Source organism: Ailuropoda melanoleuca, chromosome 9, assembly GCF_002007445.2.
Source record: "Ailuropoda melanoleuca isolate Jingjing chromosome 9, ASM200744v2, whole genome shotgun sequence".
Lineage (NCBI taxonomy): Eukaryota > Metazoa > Chordata > Mammalia > Carnivora > Ursidae > Ailuropoda > Ailuropoda melanoleuca.
In genome coordinates this window covers 56,392,130-56,416,718 of record NC_048226.1, presented here as the reverse complement: position 1 = coordinate 56,416,718, position 24,589 = coordinate 56,392,130, and the positions used below count along the sequence as shown (strand labels likewise).

At 37.2% G+C, this 24,589-nt stretch overlaps 1 protein-coding gene across 3 annotated transcripts in view; it reads right to left on the bottom strand.

The window, feature by feature from the left end:
* Positions 1 to 25: 25 nt before the first annotated feature.
* Positions 26 to 24,589, bottom strand: part of CPNE3 (copine 3) — a 60,217-nt gene continuing 35,653 nt past the window's right edge. For 2 of the 3 annotated variants that reach the window (XM_002916903.4, XM_034668278.1), the window contains exons 10-16: positions 24,027 to 24,086; positions 23,396 to 23,529; positions 18,754 to 18,808; positions 18,623 to 18,674; positions 16,027 to 16,160; positions 14,570 to 14,806; positions 9,485 to 12,612 (exon numbers count right to left, since the gene is read on the bottom strand). In XM_002916903.4, the coding sequence (XP_002916949.2) occupies positions 12,502 to 12,612; positions 14,570 to 14,806; positions 16,027 to 16,160; positions 18,623 to 18,674; positions 18,754 to 18,808; positions 23,396 to 23,529; positions 24,027 to 24,086 (783 nt within the window). In that variant the 3' untranslated portion in view covers positions 9,485 to 12,501. Of the gene's footprint in view, positions 1,375 to 9,484; positions 12,613 to 14,569; positions 14,807 to 16,026; positions 16,161 to 18,622; positions 18,675 to 18,753; positions 18,809 to 23,395; positions 23,530 to 24,026; positions 24,087 to 24,589 lie in introns of those variants that run through there. The other variant, XR_004627836.1, reaches the window with a different exon arrangement.

Sequence of the window (24,589 nt, the reverse complement as noted above, 5' to 3'; positions counted from 1 at the left end):
TAAATGAAAACAAGGCACTATTGTATCACATCAAGAAATATTTTTATCCAGTGGGAATTCAAATGGAAGATATATTTAACATCAATTCATATATTAGTAACTTATACACTTATTATCAAGTACGACATCAATAAGCACAAAATAGTCTCTTGCAATCTCAACCAAACTTCTGGCTTCCCTTATGTGTCACTCCCACTACTACTAACCGCACACATAAAGAGACTATGGAAAATTTACTGAAGATGTTTTTCCAGGAAATTTATAAAATGAAAAAGGCAAAATATGTCAAATAAAGCATAAACAGCAATGGGCCCAGAATTTACTCTGGAAAGGCTGCCTAAGGCACTACCAAAAAAACAGCTGTAAATCCCTGATCTGACTTTGAAATTTTATGATCTTGAAAATTTCTATTTGAAGCACAAGGTGACATGACCATGCTAATTGGTATATTATTTTCTCAGTAAAGGCATATGTGAGAAATATTATCTCTGTCCAGGACACTGTGACCCCAATATATGTTTGTAATACAGCTGATTATATACGGTGTGAAAGTCAACTTGGTTATTTTTTTTTAATGCAATTTAGGAACTAATGACACTTGAATGAATGATGGCACAATAGGGAAAAGGACTATTTTTACATAAAACAATATTAAATCAGCATATGAGGAGGTGAAATGGTGAGACTGTAAGAATTTTACAAAATGGTAATTTAGAAATTGTAAATGCTTTTATTCAAAACTGCAAAAAAGGCATCAATTATCCTCATTTGCTGGAATCACAATTCTTACGACTAACAGCATCTACTGAAGAACCTGATCAAGAATGAATAAACAAAATTAATTTAAAAATTGGAATGAAAAAGAAAATAAAAATTGGAATGATTCTGGTTAAAACCAGAATACAAAATTATGAAGACCAAATCACTTTGACAGTGGTGACAGAAGTACTGTTATTTGGCTAATGAAAACATGGAATGCTCCTGACCAGTGGTTTCCGAGTGCCCGGTGCAAATGACTCAGGAGCTGCCAGAAGCTGGTTAAGGAGAGCGAGGAGGAGGCCCAGTGAATAGGGCTCTGGACCCTGCTCTGGACCTAGAGAAGCAGTATCTACTTCAGTCTGTCCCACCATACGCTAAGAATGTGTGTACATCTTTTTTTTTTAAGGCTTCAATTTGTTAACGAAAAAAATCCTGAAAACCAGAGAAATGTATATATGCTGTATCCAAGCACACAAAGAGAATTGAAATCAGGACATCTGAGACAAAAAGTCTCCAAACTACTGGAAAAATTATCAGTTTTCTTCTCACTTAACTAATGTTAAAATGACTTGTCAACTGAGATTGCCATAGGGTAACAGACTACTAGTTAGGTACCTTCACNCACCAGCTCCTTCCCAACCATGGCTGGCCATGGTCCACTTGGGTCCCAAACCATGTCTTAGCCCTTCCTACCTTCTGTGATGTGGCTACTTCTATGTCTTTACTTGAGGAGTTTGTTCTGCCAGTCTTTGAATCATTTTGGGAGTTATTTACACTGATGTTAGTGTTATCTAGTTGTATCTGTTGGGACAGGCAAGTTTAGGGTCCTCCTACTCTGCCATCTTCCCAGTCTCCTGGAACTTCAGGTCTTATTCTTCTGTGTTCTTTTCACTCAGCTCTGCTGAGGATTTATACATTCCCAGGAGGTGCTCATTCAGGTTTTCTTTTTCTCACCCAGATCCCTTCAAGATGGCAGGGTTTATCCTCCCATATCCTATACTCAATTTCAAGTCACAGTAAGTCTCACTGCTATTGACAAAACTCTATTGGTACAGAACACTCCTCACCCTCATCCCTAATCTCCCCAAAGGCATGCTGTCTCCTGTGCACTATCTGTATTTGTGATGCAACTCAGTTTCCACTTGTCATGATGTGGGTTAGCATTGACATCTTTCCCTCCAGGACCTCTCCCCCCACCTATCTCCTTGCCTAAACAGTGTACTCTCCAGCAAATGCAAACTAAATCTAGCATCAGCTTAAACCAAACATCATCAAGAATGCAAAATGGTTGCCCTGTCACTATTTTCTGAACACACACTAGGGCATTTGAATGTGCCCTAATAAAAATGCAAATGTTGAATTGCAGACAAACAATAAATTACTTTTAATGTTATGTGCCCTACCACACAGTGACCTACTTAATATGAACAATTAAAAATCAACTATTTTAAAACAAGGTATTTTTCTTAATAATAGGTGAGTGGACAAGAAACAATTTCTATACATATACATACTGCTCCCCAACCCCCCAAAAAATGAAATTGAGGCAAAATTTCCCCCATGCTAAGGTTTCAAATAAGCTCAAAATAATAAGAGCTAATGTATAGCATTTACTGTGTGCCAGCTATTGTTCTAAATGTGGTACCACTACTAAATCATTTACTCTTCTTAACCATCCTACAAAGTCATTATTTTTATCATTTTCACCATTTTCCAGACTAGGAAAATGGGACTTAGCAATCATTAATTGCCCTGGGTCACGAAGAGTGCAAAGATTTCCAAAGTTAGGCTATTGGGAAGGACTCACCATGTTCCACAGAGCCTATTCATACTCACATACTCATATTCATATTCACACTCACCTTCACTGTTTTTATTTAAAGGCAATGGACAAAATGCAGCAAGAGAAAGAGCCCAGGCAAGCACTGAAGTGTCTGATTGGCATCCCATGAACAAGCTCCCAGCATTCTTAGTCACACAAGGATCTAATCACATTCTGTTTCAGGATTGAACCATCAATATCTATGCAAGGAATCTAGTTTACAAGAGAGCTCGAAACTTTATTTCCCAGTGGAGGTCATAAACCCCTCTGGCCACATAATGAAGGCAGCTGACTGATCAATTAGGACAGTAGAAAACCTTAAGCTAAGACCAACTCTGGGGGTCACCAGAGGAATTTAGCACTTGAAATACCACATCATAAATCCCATCACCCTTATCTTAACCCAAAGTAAAAACCCAGACGTCCAGGAATCCCCATATAGATTGAGCTTTTCCCTACTGCTTTTTCTTTTTTCCCCTACCACTACTAACCCACATATCTCTCTTCTCTGGATCCCTGATAGAGCCATGTTCATTAGTCGTTTGACTAGTCAACAAGTAGTCTGTTGACTAACTGGCTAATTGATACTGCACAGTTATATGAAAATTCTTCCTCAACCCCCACCTGGGTCTGACCTCGGTAATCAATTGCCGAAGTTATAGTGCAGAATGGGCTGGTTAAAAGGGATGTATCCTGAAAAGATCCCCAGAAAAGGAAGAAGAAAGCAAGGAGTCACTCAGAAATTCTACACTTTATAAACATTTCATTGTTAAAGAAGTAAAGCAATATCTGGTTATAGAAGTAAATTTTTTTCTGTGGCCCCAAGTGTTTTTTCAACAAGCAATTTCTTCTGATTCCCTGAATCTGTCTTCAAGTATTATTTGCTCAAAATTGATTACAAAATTACCTCTTATATTACTTTCATCTGTAGCCCTTAAAATTCTGCAGAACCTATAGGCTGTCCACTAGTCTTAAAAAATGCCCAGCTCTGTTTTACATTGTTAGACTGTATCAACATGCTTTTGCTAACTAAAACTAAGTGACTTAAAACAGTAATCATGATTCTGTAAATTGCTAATTTGGGCTGGGTTCAACAGGTGGTTCTTCTGGTCTTAGCTGGGCTAAGAATCCAAGCTCAATAGTCTGCTCCTGAACTGGTTGCTGCTGGTCTAGAAGTCTCAGATGGGTTGGCTTGTGTCACCCATATAGTCTCCTATCCTCCAAAAGGCTAGCCTGGGCTTGGAGGCTGCACAAGGTTCTGAGAGAGAGAAGGCAGAAGTGAGTATGGTTCTTGAGGTCTAGGCTTAGAATTCTATTAGCCAAGTCACAAGACCAGCCTAGATGCAAAGGCCAGAGAAATAAAATCCACTTCTTGATGGGAGGACTGCAAAATCACATTGCCAAAGTAGTGGGTACAGAGAGCGGAAGGATTGTGGCCATTTTTGCAATCACCCAGACAGGATATTACCAGATAAAATACAGGACATCCAGTCAATGAGTAACATTTTAGTATAGGTATGTCTCATGCCGTATTTAGGACCTATTTATACTAAAAAATTATTTATTATGTATCTGAAATTCAAATTTAAGTTGGTGCCTGTATTTTTGTTTGCTAAATCTGGTAATCCTACACATAGATCACATCAAAAATAAACAAAACTTTTCTTTTTCTAAAAGAGAGAACTTTGGGGTGCCTGGCTGGCTTAGATAGTAGAATATGTGATTCTTAATCTCAGGGTCATGAGTTCAAGCTCCATGCGTGGAGCCTACTTAGAGAGAGAGAACTTTTGAATCTGAAATTACTGTTAAAGTGTATAAATATATCAAATGTTGTATTAGAATGAGCCCAAAACTCTAAGCACATGCACAGAAAGGGAATAATTTGGACCCCTCCCATTTTCTAGGAACCATCTTTGGTGAAACACTGCTAATAAATATCCCTAAAATATTATATAACAAACTGTTTCATTTCAGTTACGTATCACATGTTAAATTGCTACGTAGAACACCAACAAGAAAGAGTCTGTAGTTTCTGTAATTTTGGCCTAATCTATATTTATAATAATTCTTTTACTTTCCTATGAGGAATTTTTTAAATCTCTGGAAGATATTAATCATTATGCTTTCTGGAATTTATTATATCTAATCAAAGCAAAGATACTTGAAATTCATGTTTTAAGTTCCTTACCCATATACTGTAGTAAAATTTGATGTTTTCCTCCATGAGTTTTATGACTGGCTGTACTTTTCCTACTATAACTTTTGTGACTAGAGATGACAGTGCAAAGGTCAAATAAATGTGCATCGTTAAGCAATACAACCTGACATTTCTAGACAATAACTCCCTCAGATGAGGAGAGGGAAGCCTATCTGAAAGGTCACAGCCCCTCCTACTGTCCCTTTGTAGCCCTAGTCATCTCTGTCTACTGATACAAATTTACAAGGACCCTATCTGTGGAAACTCTAAGTAATATGAAATTCATCACACAGTGCATGCTAAGGGTTATTAACCAGGCTTGTGATGCAATTTCTTGCATCCAGCTTTAAATAAATCAAGCTCTGTTGTTTATGCCAGAATCTTGGACTTGAAAGGGAATTTAGAGATTACTTCCCCAAGGCCCCATTATACAAAACACAAAACAAAATCCTATGCCCAGGATCATACCACAGCATGGCAGAACCCAAGGACAAAGATACCACATTGTTTTTCATACATGAAGATCATGGCCTAACTTGATAAAAGTAGTATCCACCTGAAGAAGGAGTTTTTCCAATAAACAAGTATATTTCTCAAAATTTCATGGGGCAAAATAATGGTAAAGTCTGCCATGTAAAGACCATATTTATATTCCAAATCTGAGAGGAAAGTTTCAGACTTACCTTGTACTTCAGAAAGGGATTAACCACAGATTTCACTAAAATAGGAATGTGAAAAATTAACAGAGTTGGAATTTTGACATCCCATTTGTATGAGTAAAGAGATTTGTTTATGAAATATAAGGGTTATTACAAACACATATTCCTTTCCCTGCACCAACAATGTTTGTAACCCATATTACTTTCTGACTTCAAGCCATAGGCAATGTCAATTTCTTTGTCTGTAGTTTCTTCTGCTTTCTCTACAATAGAAAACCCTAAGTAACCTTCAAATCTCAGATGAAATACTAAACCACCTGTGAAGCTCTCCAAGATCTTCCCAGTGTTCTGACTGCTCCCCACAATGAGATGAAAATCCCCCCACTCTAAACTTCAACATTTTCTCATATAAACTAATTTCTATCGTTACATATGCTCTAACACATACCTCATTCATTCATTTTTTTCCATTTCTATTAGGGAGCAACTACTAAATGCCAAGTTCTCCTCCAGGCTCAGGATGCAGCAATGAACAAAATAACAAAACACAAAAAACCTTGATTTCTTGGAACTGACATGATAGTGGGTGAAGAGGACAAGAAATAAAATAACTAAAACTTAAGCAGGGAAGAGGGATAGATAATACTGGGGAAAGACGTACAATTTTAAAGAAGTAACCAGCAAATGCCTTACTGGGTGATACTTTAATGAAAACCTGAAGGAGGTGAGGGAGCAAAACTCACAAGTGACTAGGGAGAGTTCTTCAGGAAGGGGCAACGGCAAGTGCTAAAGACCTGAGCCAGGAATATGCCGGGCATATTCACGCAAGAGCAAGAAAGCCCATATGCTTGGAACAGAGTGGCCAAGGCAAAGATAGGTAGAAAAGTAGTGTAGAGGGGTGCCCAGGGTGGCTCAGTTGGTTATGCATCTGCTTTCGGCTCAGGTCATGATCCCAGGGTCTTGGGATCGAGCCCTGCATCAGGCTCCTTGCTCAGCGGGGAGCCTGCTTCTCCCTCTCCCTGCCACTCTGCCTACTTGTGATCATTCTCTCTCTCTCAAAAATAAATAAATACAATCTTAAAAAAAAAAAAAGAAGTCTAGAAAAGGAGTCTTTGAAAAATTGGAGGGATTAGTAACTTGAAGGTAGTGATGGAGAATGATTTGTTGAGGTTGTGGTACTAGAGGGAGTGAGCTGGAAAGTGGGTTGTTATTGGAAAATGGGACACTTGAGATTAGGAAAGCGTTGTTTTTAGGAAAGAGTATTACTATGGGTAATAATAAAGTCTAGGGTATGACTTCAAGAGTGAGGATTGAGGTAAAGTGGAGAAAAAGATTATTACAGAGGGATAGAAAGTGATCTAAACTAATGATAAGAGATTCAATACTGGAGGTTTTAAAGAGGAGGGAGAGGTTATCTAAGGCCGAAGGGAGGACCAAAGAGGACACTTAACCCTGCCTGCAAGACCAATGGTAGATCAGGAAGAGAAAATAACTACTTGAGAGGTCTGCAGAGGAAGTAAGGTTCTTCAAGACAGACGGTTTTAATTAGAATAAAACCAGGAAGGGATTGTTCAGAAAAAGCACTGATAGAAAGGATTATGCTAATGAGTGACCCAGGTTCTCAGGGCAGAGTGGAAGGGTTTGGGCATTTGCAGTGAAGTGGGGTGTGGTTAGGATGTGGATTGTACAGAGGAGCCAGAGATGGGTTAGAGTGAGGAAGTTTATAATCTTGAACTTCTTGTGAGTACTGGCAGGATCAGTCCCGGCAGCCCTAGGACAGCGGTAGAAAGAAAGGAGTGCTGGAAGGAGGGGAGGGGGCAGCATCTTGCCAGCAGGGCTCAGGAGTCTCCTCTGTACTCTTGACTATGGATGCCTAAAGGCAAAGAAGAAACAATCCTACTTTAAACACAAAAGGGCCGCCTCACCTTGCTTATTCTTTTTTTATGTTAGCATCATATACTGCCTCCTTTTCCATATTAGATCATAAGCTCTTTGAAGTTACGAAGAAATTTTACTCACTTTGATGTTGCCTGTTGATTGCCAGTACTAAGCTACTCAATAAATATATGCTCAAAAACAAGTGAATACTTTTTACTGGATGGAAGGACTGGTTGAAAAAGACAAATTACTTCCTACTTAGTCTCCTGAGAACTCTCTAGAACTCCCCAATTCCTGATACTCTTCCTAAAAGACCAGGTACTATTACAAAACCTGTTGTGCTCAGTCTGCTGGTGAAAAGGCCAGAGATATCATGGCCTCCCTTTCCCTGCTGTAAGAAGTAAAGATTCTGCTTATAATGATATTTGTCTCACTGATCACTTCTTTTTTTTTTTTTAAGATTTTTATTTATTTATTTGACAAAGAGAGCACAAGCAGGGGGAACAGCAGACAGTGGGAGAAGCAGGCTCCCCACTGAGCAAGGAGCCCATGTGGGACTTGATCCCAGGACCCTAGGATCATGACCTGAGATGAAGGCAGACACTTAACCAACTGAGCCACCTAGGTGTCCATCACTGGTCACTTCTTCTTCAGGAGGACAGACTCAAGAGCCAAGCCAGAGTAAAATTCTCCAAGGACACCACAACCTGCTGTGAGTTTTTTGGGGGAATTGTAGCCAATGCTCGCATGGCCATGATTGGTGACAAATGACAAGGGTCATGGTCTTGTTACAAGAAAGGGTTTGGCAATCCTGGGGATCTGTATCACCACCAGGTGCAAACCAGGCTCTGAACCACTAAAGAATTGATAAGATATGCACCTATGTATGATTTGATGTGGAGTCAGGATTGTGGCGGGAAAAGCAGAGAATTCAGAAACTGACCTAGAATCAGACACTTTGCAAGTATGTGACCAAACATCTGAGTCCCTGCCGTAAGGTGACCACTACTAACTCCTTCATCAGGGCCTCACCAAGGCAAAGCCACTGTGGCCAGGCCCAAGTTTGGCAACAGGCATCCATCTGTCTGACGTAAAATGTAAGGCTCTCCAGTTTTTCAAGAACATAAACCTGATTACATCATTCTTTTGTTTAAGCCAAATCAGTGGCAGCCTATTACCTTTAGCTTAAGCCTGAACTCCCTTGCATGCCCCAAGGTCCTGCAGGATGTAATCTCTACCAATCACTCCATTTCCTCTCTCCCCTCTTCTCCTACGACTTTTCCTCCCACACTTTATATTCCAGCACACTTTATGTTCTTTCCATTCCTAAAACATTCAAGTCTATACTTGCTGTTGACCTAACACCTTCTAAATGCTTTTAACTCTCTTCACCCAGCTAACTTTATGGTCTTAGCTTAAATGGCACATCCTCAGGAAAGTTTTCTTTGCCAGCTAGATGGGTCAAGTCTCCTGCTACAATATGTTACATCATACACTGATCTCATGTCTCTGTAATTACTCATTTAATGTGTTCTCTCCCCCCAGTTCATTATTTCTATGAAGGCAGCAGCTGTGGCCACTTACATTACCATTGTATCCCCAAGGCCTTGTCCAATAACTGCAATATAACAGAAGCAATTTAAAAAACAAACAAACAAAAAAGTAAGTGGGTATTCTGTCCTGCTTAACACAACTGATTAAATGTGAGTGCCATATTTTTCAGGCCATCCAGCTATAAGCTGAGAACCTTTCCCTTACTGCACCCAGAAATGTATCTTGAGGGACACCTGGGTAGCTTAGTTGGTTAAGCATCTGCCTTTAGCTCAGGTCATGATCCCAGGATCCTGGGATTGAGCCCCACATCAGGCTCCTTGCTCAGCAGGGAGACTGCTTCTCCTCTGCCTACTCCTCACCCTGCTTGTGCTCTCTCTGACAAATAAATAAAATCTTAAAAAAAAAAAAAGAAAGACAATAAATGTATCCTGAATGCATGCAGTACCATTTAAATGAATAAATCCCATAAAATAATTGAAAAAAACCCCAAACTGTTCAATTCAGTAAAATATGAATATAGGCCACCTAAAATACTATATTCACTTTATTTCTAATTTTTCTACTGGTTTTAATAACATTTAGAGAAAGAATAAATGAAAACAAGGCACTATTGTATCACATCAAGAAATATTTTTATCCAGTGGGAATTCAAATGGAAGATATATTTAACATCAATTCATATATTAGTAACTTATACACTTATTATCAAGTACGACATCAATAAGCACAAAATAGTCTCTTGCAATCTCAACCAAACTTCTGGCTTCCCTTATGTGTCACTCCCACTACTACTAACCGCACACATAAAGAGACTATGGAAAATTTACTGAAGATGTTTTTCCAGGAAATTTATAAAATGAAAAAGGCAAAATATGTCAAATAAAGCATAAACAGCAATGGGCCCAGAATTTACTCTGGAAAGGCTGCCTAAGGCACTACCAAAAAAACAGCTGTAAATCCCTGATCTGACTTTGAAATTTTATGATCTTGAAAATTTCTATTTGAAGCACAAGGTGACATGACCATGCTAATTGGTATATTATTTTCTCAGTAAAGGCATATGTGAGAAATATTATCTCTGTCCAGGACACTGTGACCCCAATATATGTTTGTAATACAGCTGATTATATACGGTGTGAAAGTCAACTTGGTTATTTTTTTTTAATGCAATTTAGGAACTAATGACACTTGAATGAATGATGGCACAATAGGGAAAAGGACTATTTTTACATAAAACAATATTAAATCAGCATATGAGGAGGTGAAATGGTGAGACTGTAAGAATTTTACAAAATGGTAATTTAGAAATTGTAAATGCTTTTATTCAAAACTGCAAAAAAGGCATCAATTATCCTCATTTGCTGGAATCACAATTCTTACGACTAACAGCATCTACTGAAGAACCTGATCAAGAATGAATAAACAAAATTAATTTAAAAATTGGAATGAAAAAGAAAATAAAAATTGGAATGATTCTGGTTAAAACCAGAATACAAAATTATGAAGACCAAATCACTTTGACAGTGGTGACAGAAGTACTGTTATTTGGCTAATGAAAACATGGAATGCTCCTGACCAGTGGTTTCCGAGTGCCCGGTGCAAATGACTCAGGAGCTGCCAGAAGCTGGTTAAGGAGAGCGAGGAGGAGGCCCAGTGAATAGGGCTCTGGACCCTGCTCTGGACCTAGAGAAGCAGTATCTACTTCAGTCTGTCCCACCATACGCTAAGAATGTGTGTACATCTTTTTTTTTTAAGGCTTCAATTTGTTAACGAAAAAAATCCTGAAAACCAGAGAAATGTATATATGCTGTATCCAAGCACACAAAGAGAATTGAAATCAGGACATCTGAGACAAAAAGTCTCCAAACTACTGGAAAAATTATCAGTTTTCTTCTCACTTAACTAATGTTAAAATGACTTGTCAACTGAGATTGCCATAGGGTAACAGACTACTAGTTAGGTACCTTCACGTTAATAGCACACATGCAAAGGCGAGCTAGCTAAGTGGGAAAGTGAGAACTGCTCACATGAGCTAGGCAACCACAACAGCAGGAGGTCTCCTCTTTAGCCTGACCTTGGTAACAAGCTGTTTCTGAGAAGCCAAAGTTCTTCATGACTGAGAGCTCATCTCCTTTAGGTATTTCAGAGAATAAGCGATATGAGCTCTGGTACAAGTTTTCAATAAGACTGAAAGGCATGTCAGCAAGGCACTGGTGCATCCATTTAAGGATATAGGATAAACACACAATTTTTAACATTAAATTGTTAGAGATGATTGGCCAACATACGAATATGCATAGTACTTGGCACACAGATCCTTTAATAAAATGTTACTGAATCTATTCCGAAAATGTCACATTTGCTAAGTAATACGTTCTAAAGGGTAAAAATCAGGAAAATAAAATTCTACTCTAAAAAAAAAAGCACGTAAAGTCCACTGTACCCTAATGCAGCAGTGGGAAACTTTTTTTTTTAAGTTATAACACATTTTTAGGCTTAATACATACGTTTTGGGCTTAGGAAATAAAATAATTAAAAAGCAAAATTTGGTTTTGATTAATACATAACTACTATCATGAGTTTTAAAATCAGACTAAAAATTTTACTTAAAAAAGGGAGAAAATGTCTAAATGAATCTGCACAAATGTACAAATCAATGTGTGAGAGCTTAGCAAGGAAATTATAAAAATTGTTTTTTTTTTAAATAAGTATTAGTTAAAAGGAAATGGAATTCTGAATTTCCCCGTATATATTTGGTCCTCATAGCTTTCCTGGACAAAGCAGGCCTAACCATTTTAGTAAACTCCAATTAAAATACTCTAATAATGTTGAATCTAGGACCACCTATTATCTATGCAGATACAGAATCCTGAATGTCACATACAGTAAATGAAAAGGTCAAATTTGACCATGTTTACGGTATTCTACAATGAAAATGGAAAATCCAGGAAGGCAAATAAAAATGGCTTACTTATACGAGGTTCCTTTTACTTGTTGATTGTACATTTTAAGAATTGGATATATGCCTTCCCTTCTCATCCAGTATTTTTTAAGAAGTCCTAAGTGAATGCATAATGTTTTGTAAACTGCATTGTCTAAACTGCAAAATTCAGGCAAAAGTCAATGTAGTTTTATCCCATGGAAAAGCGCTGAATACAGTTATAGGAACAAATTCGTATCATCTAATTTAAGAAGTTCTTGTTTTCAGGTATGGTTATATTGGTTTGTAAAACATATATTGCCTAGAACTAAGTACAGCAACCTGTAAATCACAACCCAGTAATTTTTCAGTCTTTCTACTGATAAACATTCAAAAATAGTATTTTCACCATATGAAAGTAAACACCACAACCACCAAATCAACTTTTCTCACGCAAGTTTCTAATCCCCATAGCGTCACTGCAAGTCGCTAGCAATCACTGCATCGATTGAGCAAAGATTAATTTAGCACTTTCCTCCAAAAAAAAGTATAAAAAGAATGCTTTAAATAGATATAACCCATAGAGAACCAGGTTTACATCATAAATGCTGGGGAGAAAAAGCATGTAAAATAAGATTCATGATTCGGGGTGGGAGAAGAATCCATTGCTCCACAGCACAAAAGAATTCTGCTCCAGCGGCCATAGCTCCTTTCATTTCTTAGCTGGGTTCTTGGGAGGAAGCAGTTTGTATGTGTTGAAGTAGCCCACCACCTGCTGGGGGATCTCTGCCAAGACACACTGAGCGAGCGCTTCTTTTGGAGCCTTATGAAAAAACAAAATCAAAGTGACTTTATTAGTAACCAAATTTTTACTGGCATTTTGATAACAGACTAGGAATACCTCGCCTGCCAGTAAAAAGCAGTAATTCCCAATTCCTAGGCTTATATCTTGTCTTAGGAACAGTCTATGAAACACAGAATAAGCTAAAAAACCAATGTTACTTAGGAGTGCTTTATTACTCCCACTGATATTTATCAAGTTCTTTTTTGGTGCCAGCATTTTGGCATTTGATAATTACTTTTTTCTTTAACTTTTAAAGGTGGGTTTTTCATTCACTTGGCATTAATTCTTTTTAACTTTTTATTTTGAAATAATTACATATTCATAGGAAGTTGTAAAAATAATATTCACCCAGTTTCTTCCAAGGTAGTATCTTTTATAACTATAGTAGAATATCAAAACCAAAAAACTGACAATGGTACAGTTCACAGGCCTTATTCAGATTTTCCCAGTTTTATTTTACATTTGCATGTGTGGATATATTATTCTATGTAATTTTATCATCTGGGTAGATCTGTATAACCATTACCACAATCAAGATACAGAACTGTTAGGGCGCCTGTGTGGCACAGCGGTTAAGCGTCTGCCTTCGGCTCAGGGCATGATCCTGGCGTTGTGGGATTGAGCCCCGCATCGGGCTCCTCCGCTATGAGCCTGCTTCTTCCTCTCCCACTCCCCCTGCTTGTGTTCCCTCTCTTGCTGGCTGTCTCTATCTCCGTCGAATAAATAAATAAAATCTTTAAAAANAAAAAAAAAAATAATACAGAACTGTTTCATCATCACAAGGATCCCTAACAACACTTTCTTTTTTTTAAGATTTTTTTTTTTATTTATTTGACAGAGAGAGACAGCCAGAGAGAGAGGGAACACAAGCAGGGGGAGTAGGAGAGGAAGAAGCAGGCTCCCAGAGTAGGTGCCTGATGCAGGGCTCGATCCCATAACGCAGGGATCACGCCCTGAGCCAAAGGCAGATGCTTAACGACTGAGCCACCCAGGCGCCCCCCTAACAACACTTTTAATCACCTTCCCCCACACTCATACACTGACTGCTGAGAATGTAAAAAAGCATAACCATTCTGGAAAAGTTCAACAGTTTCTTTAATAATTAAACATGCAAAAATCATACGACCCAGCAACTGCACTTCTGGGTATTTATCCTAGAGAAATAAAAATTTATGCTTGCACAAAAACCTGTACATGAATGTTTATAGCAGCTTTGCATATAACAGACAAAAACTGAAAACAATTAAAGATGTCCTTCAATGGATGAATGGTTACACCTACACCGTGGAATATTCTTCAGCAATAAAAAGGAACACATGCAGCAACAACCCTGCAGAAAATTTTGCTGAGTGAAAAAAAAAAAAGCCAACCCTAACATTTCTATAACATTTTTGAAATGACAAAATTATGGAAGTCGAGAACAGATTAGTGGTTGCCTAGGATTAAAGGGGGGTGGAAGGACAAGGGAAGTGGGTGTGGCTATAAAGGGCAACACAAGGAGTCCTGAGGTGATGGACCTTGATTGTTTATCAATGTCTATATCCTGGCGGATTCTGTGCTATAGTTTTACAAGATGTTACCGCTGGAGTAAACTGGGTAAAACAAAGTCCTGAGAGATTTTCATCAGATCAACTTCCAGTCTCGCAAATTCATCATATACTTGTATAGAGTTTTCCTCTTGTTCCATACATAGGTAAAGATAAAATGTATTTTAAAACATTCATAGCAACACCATTTATAACAATTTATCATATAGACTGCAAATATGCAAGTATACAACCTGAAGCAAAACTGTGAAATCTAATCAGGGCTCTTCAAACCAAAAATCCATACATCCTCACCCCAGACACCTACTCAACTACTTGGTTATGGATTGGTGAAGGTCTGTGTTCAAACTCCTTAGTGTGCATGAAGAATGAGGAGGAGTGGTACTCACGTTCTGGAACTGTCTGAAAGGCACAAACTGGACGATATCTCGGATGGCTACCTCTCCAGATGGGGAGCGGAGACTTCCACCATCACCATCCAGAAACTCCATGGCACCAAAGTCAGCACCTCCTACTCCAACAATGATGATGGACATAGGAAGCTTGGCAGCATTAACTATAGCTTGTCTGGTCTCATCAAGGTCTGTTATCACACCATCAGTAATGATTAAGAGCACATAATATTGCTGCCAAGAAAGAAAAGTATATCCACTGAACAGGCTGAGCTCCCAAACAATAAAAGCAATGGTTAAAAACATCTCCAGCTTAATGAGTCATTCAGTCTCTTTCTTGCTCAGTCTCCTTGCCAATCTCTACCCAGGGTACAATCTACATGAAATATTCTAATTTCTCTAATGACAAGGGAATTTATTGATACAAAAAACTTAAGCACAACCTCAACTTCATCATCCTTTAAAATATAGCAAGCAGTTAGTCAAAATGCTCATTCACTTATTGATCCAAAACTTTTTTGATCAACGGAACAAGTTGCAGGTTTATTAAAAGTGCAACAGACCACAAAATAGGGTTGGCATAAATATACAGAAGCAAGACATCTAAATGTCAAAGATTAAACTTTTAGTGAGCATAGTGAGGAATAAATACTTTAACGTATTAAATATGTTAAAGTATTGATCAAAGGAGTAAGTGGCAACTCTGCTTCTAAAAGGTCAAATATGGAAGTAGAATTGTTTATCAAACTAAAGTGTACTTTTTAAAAAACGGATATGGTTTAAGGAGTGGATCTTCCTCTCAATTCTGTCATTTCTGATAAATATTTTTAGAGGATGGTAAAATGTTATATAAAATTGAGACTCGATCTTTTGGGTCATTTAAATCTGGAATGGAAATAAGTTTTATAACAAAGCTAACACGTGCTGTGTGTTTACTCTGCCCCAGGCACTGTGCACTTTCTATGAATTACCTTATTTCACCTTTCAGCAATCATATGAGGTAGTTATCCCTGCCTTACTTTTGGGTATAAAAAGTTATGAAGCTAAGAGAGATTTGGTATCAAGGTCCAACACGTAATGGTTATCTAATCCAAACCTTTTAAATACAGTAAGTAATTTTTCATCACCAACTGAAATTATAAATTTTCTCAACCTTAATTTGTTAAGTCTACCTTTGAAAGGGTAGATGTTAATCATTTCTTTTTAGTAAGACCTATTTAAGAAAATTAATTCAAATGCCAGAGAAAAGACTCATGAGGATAAGGGTTATTTTTTTCTTGTCTTGTTTTTAATGATCACTAATTTAATAACAACAGTTGTTACTCCTGAACCAAAGATAGCTATATTATTACTTCATGCTCTTTGTATCTCAATGGAACAAATAAATGGAAAAATGGCACCAGAAGCAACGCCCAGCCCATATTCTCCTTGTCCCCTGGCACTACAGCACTTACAGAAGCTGTCTGTTGTTGTGTGGCTGCAGCAGCAAACCTGGCCACATGGTTTATGATCGGAGAAAAATTAGTTGGTCCATAGAGTTTTATCTGAGGAAGGCAGGCCCGATATGCCTCTATAATGCCTTGGATTCCTAGATAAAAAAAGCAGTATCAAAAATTGTCAAACACAATTTAATTATTCATTGTTTACCATACTGCTTAATTTAAATATATATATGTATGTGTATGTATATATATGTCTATTGCTTTAGTTAAAAATTCTATATTCAAGAGTTCCTCTTAAACTATGTTATTACAAAACTTCATAGCTATGCTCCATTGCAAAAACCTACAAATGCTACCGTCCCCCAATAAAAGACATTTATTTTCATCTCAGCCAAATTATTCATTAATCTACAGTAGGACTGTTATATTGCATAATTTTTGTGTTTTAGGAGCAAGACTTTAATGGAAAAGAATCATAAAAAATGTGCTGCATCACACAACTGACAATAAGAGGTAAGAAAAATTTACTGATTAAATGGAAAAACCTTTGCACATGTGGCCATAGATTCTACAAAATCTGATGGCTATAAACCTAATGTTAATTGTAGTCAAGAGTTTACTCAATAACTTAAAGGTTAAGCATGATATGGTAAACTGCATAGTTCCAAAAATTCCTTTCCAGGTTATGTATTACATTTTGCTGCCGAAATACTAATGTGTGTGTTTGTTTATGCCATACTGCCTGGGCCTCCTGGGATGTTGTATAGTGGAAGACTTGGCAGAGCCATTCAACAGCTGTGGCCAAAGCATGTAAATGGACATGACATTCATGTCTAAGTAGACATTTTAAGAGCCACTGCCTGTTTTCACCAGCAATCTTGCTCTTTCCCTCTGCAAAGGGAATAGCACATCCCAGATAAGGTCTTGAGTCCCAGAATAAGAAGAAACATAGAGCAGACTAGCGACATGTAAAGGGATATGTAAATGAGCAAGAAATAAACTACTGCTATTATAAATTACTGAGAGTTAGATTGTTATAGCAGCACAACTTAGTGGAAGTTGAATGGCATTCCTGGTAAAAGCACTGCTAATGAAGCTTTGATGTGACATATGCGCCTGTGGAATCTACCCTTTATATTAGAGTGTCCAGGATGCAGGTAACATACTAGAAACCCTCAAGTACGTCCCCCATAATACTTGTTGAGATCATCAAAGAAATTTGCCTCAAAAGATTTTAATGTAAACCAAAACAGGTCTCTTGCTTAAAACATATCCAATAGAACAGAGATCAACAAGGAAAAGAAGTAGATACTTAATTTAAAAGTTTCACAAGACCAACTCTCTTAACAGTTAAGAGTTCTAATTCACTCCTCTTAGTCACTCTGAACTTAGGAAGAAGTCAGTCCAGTACTAACAAAAATAATATTAACATAGGCCAGCAGCAGGATCTTACTCCCTTACTGCAATGATACATACTGTAGAAAATTTGAGTCCCCAGAGCAATAATATTCTCTTTCATTTTTATCATCTCAGCTTGCTTTCAATTTGAAGATATATGAACTATTAATTAAATTTCTTCACAAATATCAATTGTCTTCAGTTCCTCCACTAAAATTAAGTTATGCCAAATTCCTTCCTTTGCATTAAAGGGACAAGTGAGACATATTATTTCTGGGCAACTAAGTTCAATAATTAATTAAGAAAAGGGGATTCAATTTCCTTGCCTTAAAATAAGGTTGTATTTTTTTTCAGCACAGTATGTTCTTTGTCTAAAACTAAAGGGGTTTGGGATGCCTGAGTGGCCCAGTTGTTTAAGTGTCTGCCTTCGGCTCAGGTCATGATCCCAGGGTATTGTGATCAGGTCCCACGTCAGGGGACTGAACAAGGAGCCTGCTTCTCCCTCTGCCTACCGCTCCCCCTGCTTGTGCTCTCTCTCTCTCTCTCTGAAAAATAAATTAAGTCTTTAAAAATAAAATAAAACCAAACAGATTATTTTTTCCAAACTATAAACCAAAAGTAGAAAAGCCGTGCTTAATGGTAGCCCAAAGATGGGCTCATTTTACTCAGAGTAAATGAACTTCTAAAAAGAATTATCACATGATATAAGTCATCTATATTTATTGGCAAGAAATGAGACGTAATTACACCAAATTCCAAAAATTGTTCCAATTTCATCATAAGCATGGAACACAGTTCTCAAAAAGAATTGCTATTCCCAGTTTCAAATGGCTAGGGATAAAACGGTCACAACTGGCCACTGAAAGTACATCAAAGGAACACTGAATTAGTATGAAAAAAGTGCCCTGGAAAAACAAGAAAACCCTAATATAGGATGCCTGGGTGGCTCATCGGTTAAGCATCTGCTTTTGGCTCAGGTCATGATCCCAAGGTCCTGGGATCGAGTTCCCCATCGGGCTCCTTGCTCAGTAGGGAGCCCTCTGCCTGCCACTCCCCCTGCTTGTGCTCTCTTCTCTTTCTCTCTCTCTCTCTGACAAATAAATAAATAAAATCTTAAAAAAAAAGAAAAAGAAAAACACCCTAATACAAACTATCCCAACAAAATGTTCATGCTCAAGTATAAAATCTTCCTGTTTATTTTTTAGCTTACCGTTGCAGTAGGGATTGGATGGATTAAAGTTCATTGGAAATTCATGAGAAACCTGCCAAAAGAGGAAAGGATTGATGAAGCCTGTTTTGCTTTTGTGGGAGGCAAATATTTAAAATAAGATTTCCTCTTACCTGCCACTGAGGAGGTATCTGAGCTCCAAAACCAAAAGCTGGAAACATTTTATCACTAAAAAGAAAATTCGTAAAAACTGAAAGATCATTTTTTTCAAAATAGAAAATTTTATCTTTACTCTTAATAAATCTGATAGGTTTTTTAAAAAATTCAAAATCTTAGGAAAACATAAAGATTAAACCCATAATAACCACCAGAGAGAACCCATGTTAATATTTGGCAGCAATCATTGTAAGTATTTTTCTGTGCAATGAGGGAGAAAAATGTCTCTATATATTTATAAAAATGGAGTTTAAATTCATATTTTATAATATTATTTTCTACTTAAATACTACATATCATTTTGCTGAATAAATATGTAGATAAATCCATAAAGCTTTACAAACTACAAGTTCATTGATTTATGGCAAACTTATCTGGCAGCAAAACCTGACCTCAACTGATATGAGGTTATTTATAGCTTTTATTCATGCCACTGACTATGAATATTCATACATTTGGCCACAGAAACATGGTACAAATGCCACATGCAAAATTCTCACAGTTTTTGTAGCAAAATGTGTGAATATTTGGCCCCAATGGTTTAGGGATAAGGGATTATGGACCTGAATATATAACATCATGTGAATGGCTGCCAAGTATTCCACTGTATCGATATTCTCCCTGAACCAATAAATATCCAATGTTTTGCTATTATAAAACACTGTAATGCACATACTAATTTTTCTGCTAGGATATATTTTTTTAAGATTTTATTTATGTATTTGTCAGACAAAGAAAGAGAGAGCACAAGCAGGGGGAATGGCAGGCAGAGGGAGAAGCTGGCCCCCCCGAGCAAGAAGCCCGATGCTGGAATCGATCCCAGGAGCCTGGGATCATGACTTGAGCTGAAGTCAGCTTCACTGACTGAGCCACCCAGGCATCCCAGCTAGGATACTCTTTTTATATTAATTCTTAATGGTTCTTTTTGCATTGAGGATTGAACCTAAGTCAGACACATCAGGAGTATTTTTCCCAGTTTGTAGTCTGCCTTTAACTTTGTTTAAAATATACTTCCTATTATAGTTTTCAATATTAATGAATGTGAACAAATAAAATTCCTTTCATGATTTCTGCCTCTGCTGCCTTGCTTAGCCTTCCTCACTGCAAGATTATAAACAATTCACACATATTTATTCCTAGAACGTTTAAGGTTTGATTTTGATATTAAACTTCGAATTCATCCATAAAGTGTTTTGGAGTACGATATGAAACAGAAACTGCTACTCTCCACCTGTATCCATTCTCTCCCTTCTTAATAATGGAGTACCCAGGCTAGAGACCACACTAGCTCTACTCTAGCTTCTCTGGGCTGCATGTGGCCAGGTGGTGGCTAGATTCTGGTTAAAAATTTGAGTAGAAGTGGTCGTCAGTTGCTTCTGAATGACGGTGCCCCTAGGAGGGAAGGCACCTGTACTCCCTCCTAGTTGTCTTTCTCCTCCTCCCACTGACTAGACAAGATGAGAAGCATAGCGGCTGCCTTGGATCCAGGGGTGGAATCTATGACTTGACAATGGTAGGACTGCCCTATCAGTCCTATACTATCTCTAGACTTGCAACATGAAAGAGAAATAAACCTCTATTTTGGTAAATGCACTTTGTTTTTGGGGTGTCCATTCTGGCAGTTTGTCTATACTCTATACAAAATAGCACCCTAACGGGGCACCTGGCTGGCTCAGTTGGTGGAGCATACGACTCTTGATCTCAAGGTTGTGAGTTGGAGCCCCATGTTAGGTGCAGAGATTACTTAAAAATAAAATCTTAAAAAAAAAGTAGTACCTTAACATATACCAGTATGAGTTAGGGATCTAAATTCACTTCTGGTCTCGTTTAGCAGCTATGACAACTCCTTTCCCCTAAAATGTCATCTCTATCACATACTAAGTTTACGTACACACTAGGGTCTATTTCAAAGGCTTCTTGCTTTGTTCTACTGGTCATGTACTAGTTCTGTAATATTAATATAGCTTTAAAATAAATTTTAATATCTACTAGAACAAACTCCCCTCATTTTTTTTTCCTGAAAAATTTCTTGGCTATTCTGATTCATTTTTCTTTCTAGAAAATTTTAAAAATCATTTTAGCATGGTTCGATTGCAATTTTGATTAGAATTGATTAATTCTGGGAGAAATTTTATATCTTACATCATTATGACATCTGCCTATCTAGAATCATGGTATATCTCTCCATTTAAACAAGTTTCCTTCTCTCTTAGTACAACTTTGTAGATTTCCCTCACTATAGATCCTAGACCGCTTACTGAATTCATTCTCATTTTTTATTACATTATGAATTGTGACCTTGTATCTGCTATGATGTCTTAAATTGGTTATTGCTGGCTAGTGAGAAATTGCTGATTTTTAAATTTTTGTTGTATCTGACCACTTTTCTGAACTCTCACTACTTTCTAATATTTTTTTACTTGATTATTTTATGTTTGAATTCATTCCTTATAGGTTTGCTAGAATTTATGTGAGAAATTGTCTGCTGCCCTTGTGAGGAGTGGCTCTCTGACTAGCTAGTCCATTCCTTCCATGGTTCCAGGTCTACTCAGGCTCTTTGAATCAACTTTGGGGGGTAATTTAAAGTCCCCCTTCCACCCAAAAAAAATTACCCTTTAATCCAGATTTTCCAATATAATAACAAAGTTTTACATAGTATTAACTTTTAATTTTTAATATTTTTTCCTGAATTTACGCTTATAATCTTTATCCCATTTCTAATATTCTATGCATGTTTTCTTTTTCTTGGGGGTCAGCATTGGCAGATTGGCCTGAGTTTTGTTGAACTTGCAAAGAATCATCTCTACATTTAATATATTCATTAGTGGGGCTCTTTAAACTTTCCAAGTCCCTACTTTCAGTGCTTAGAGGAAATACAGCACAGTACATAACACAGCTTGGAAAGCATGTCTCTGGAGCAGACAGCCCAGGCTCAATTCTGTCTCTGTCAGTTACCAGTTGAGTGACGCTGGACAAGTTAACTCCCTACGCCTCAGGTTTCTCATCTGTACACTGTAGATGATAATGGATGATAATAGTACCTATGTCACAGCAAAGTATGAGGATTAGGCGAGTATCACATAGAAACTATTAAATTGTACGTGACACATAATAGCTAATATATAGATAGAATCTGCTATTATTGTTATATCTTTATTTTTTCTTCCTATTCTTTCATTTTATTGAAAAGCTAGTTCAGTTATATTCCATTTTTCTTGTTTAAAAATAAAAGCATGTAAAGCCAGAAATTTTCCTCTATAAAGATAGGACCACACTGTATGTTAACAACCTAAAATTTAAATTAAAAAAAAAAAAAAAGATAGGACCATGTATATATTGTCTTCTTGGCGCCGCTTATTTCTAGATAGTCTGTTACTATACTTCTGTTTCCTCTTTGATCTAAGAACTAGTTAAGATTTTTTTATTTCCATATGGTTAATTTTATTTAGTTATCCTTTTGTTATTAACTTCTAGGTGGCAATCTGATAAAGTAACCTGGTACATTTTTTATCTTCTGTATAAGCCCCATTATAATTGTGTTACTTTAAAATTTTTATTATATTTCTAACTATTTTCAGGAGAAATACTTTTATACTCTGTTATCAAACTTGTCCATGGTTATATTTTCATTTTGGATTATGTAGCAAAGTTTTCTATAAAATAATTTTTATTATATTTAATGAGTTTTGTCTTAAATTCTACTAGCCTGATATCAGAATTGCCACCTTTGCTTTAGATTTGTTTGCATTTGCCTGAAAAGTTTGCCTCTTTAAATGTCATAGCAGATTAATGAAAAGCTCCATCAATATATATAAGGGCTTTTATCATAAAATAATAGGCAAAGACGAGTGAAAATTTATACTGTGCCCTAAGAGATCCAGAACAAAAAATTATTAATGTGGACTTTTTTTTTTCTATTGTTTGGTAAACCTTCAAGAGGGTCTATTTAATCTATTTAAAAATCTACACATTGAGAATCTATTCAAAATATTTTACAGCAATTAGGTCAAGTTATCTTTTGGTACTTGTTCAAAGTTGCCATTAAGGAAATAATTTGAGGGGCTTCTGGGTGGCTTAGTCGGTTATGTGTCTGACTCTTGATTTTGGCTCAAGTCATGATCTCAGGGTCATGAGATCCACTGCCAAGTGGGGCTCCAAGCTCAGCAGGGAGTCTGCTTGGGATTCTCTCCCTCTCCCTCTGCCTCTTCCCCCCACTTGCCTGCTCTCTCGCTCTCTCTCTAATATATAAATCTAAAAAAACCAAGAAAAAAGAAAATATGACAGTAACTGCCAAGAAAAAGACATGTTAATAAATAGTGTCTACAAATGTTTACAAAATGTGTCATCTAGACTTCAATCACACAATAACTTATCCCTAATAAGTAAACCCCAATGAAACTAGATCAAAGAAACAAGCCTTGTTGACTCCAGTCAGCTGTTAAATAAACAAGCTATATATAACACATTATAACTGATCATAGCTAGAGATAAGAGGTCAAAAGTAAACCCTAAGACTGCACAAAGAGAAAACTAAAAAAGATAATACAAATGAAATTTTAGAGAGAAAGTTACGAAAACAAGTATTTTAGTCATACTCACGTATCATAATCTTGAATGACCAGTCCCACAGACCAGATAGCAGTCAAATACTCATTAACACCATTGGGGCTGATGTAATGAAGGGAGTCAGGAGAACTTGGGTCACCATTAGAGCCAGTGAAGTCCACTCCCACCTGCCAAATAACAATCACAGCCCTTACTAAGGAGAAGCCGTACACTCAATGTCCAGGAGACAGACAAACATTCATCCCAGAGCCTGCTGCTGCCATTTCCTAACAAATGCCTGGGCCTACCAGTATTTCCACAGACAATTAAACAATTAAAGCTTCAGTCTGAAACAACCTGCTATTCATATTTTTTCTAGATGACTCAAATCCATGAATTATTACACCCATGACTTTAGACATAAGGCTTGTTTTGTAGGTTGTTTGACTAATGCTTTCTATAATTTAAATTACTCTGGGACATATCTGCTTTCCTTCAGAAGGAACAGATCTTATCAACAAAGTTGAAAGCTTCTTGATGAACTTAGACAACCTGTCTGAGTAGACCATACTAAACTGCTTGTGTAAATTTCAAAGTCAGTTTTACAGGAAAAGAAAGAACACTGCAAAACGGTAGGAAAAAGTAACATGTTACAGCCTACCTTGAAAAAGTCAGTGTTACTTACAGTGAAATTCAGCTGACATCCTCCCATGATGTAGTCAAGGAATGTGCATTCCACTGTAATCTAAAAACAAATAGCAAACTATTAAAATCAAAAATCTCTCACTTGGGTACCCAGGTGGCTGAGTCAGTTGAACATCTGACTCTTGGTTTTGGTCAGGTCGAGATTTGTGGGTCATGGGATTGAGCTCCCACGACAGGCTCTGCACTCAGCGGGGAGTCTGCTTGGGATTCTCTCTTCCACTCCTTCTGTCCCTCCCCACCTCTAAAAATAAATAAATCTCTAACATACAAGAGACACAAAGAGCTCTCTAACATATATTTTTCACAGTTTAGAAACTGAACAGAACATGATATAAGCACATGGAAACCACCCTAGCATTTGAGTTTAAGTACCTCTGCCCCTACTTGTCAAAAATCTGTAAGATTTTACTTTGAGATAATTAAAGCGATGTTAAAATTATAATTTTTTTAAAGATTTATTTGAGAGAGAGCATGAGTGGGGGAGGGGCAGAGGGAGATTACAGAGAGAGAGAGAGAGAAAAGCAGATTCCCTGCTGAGCAGGG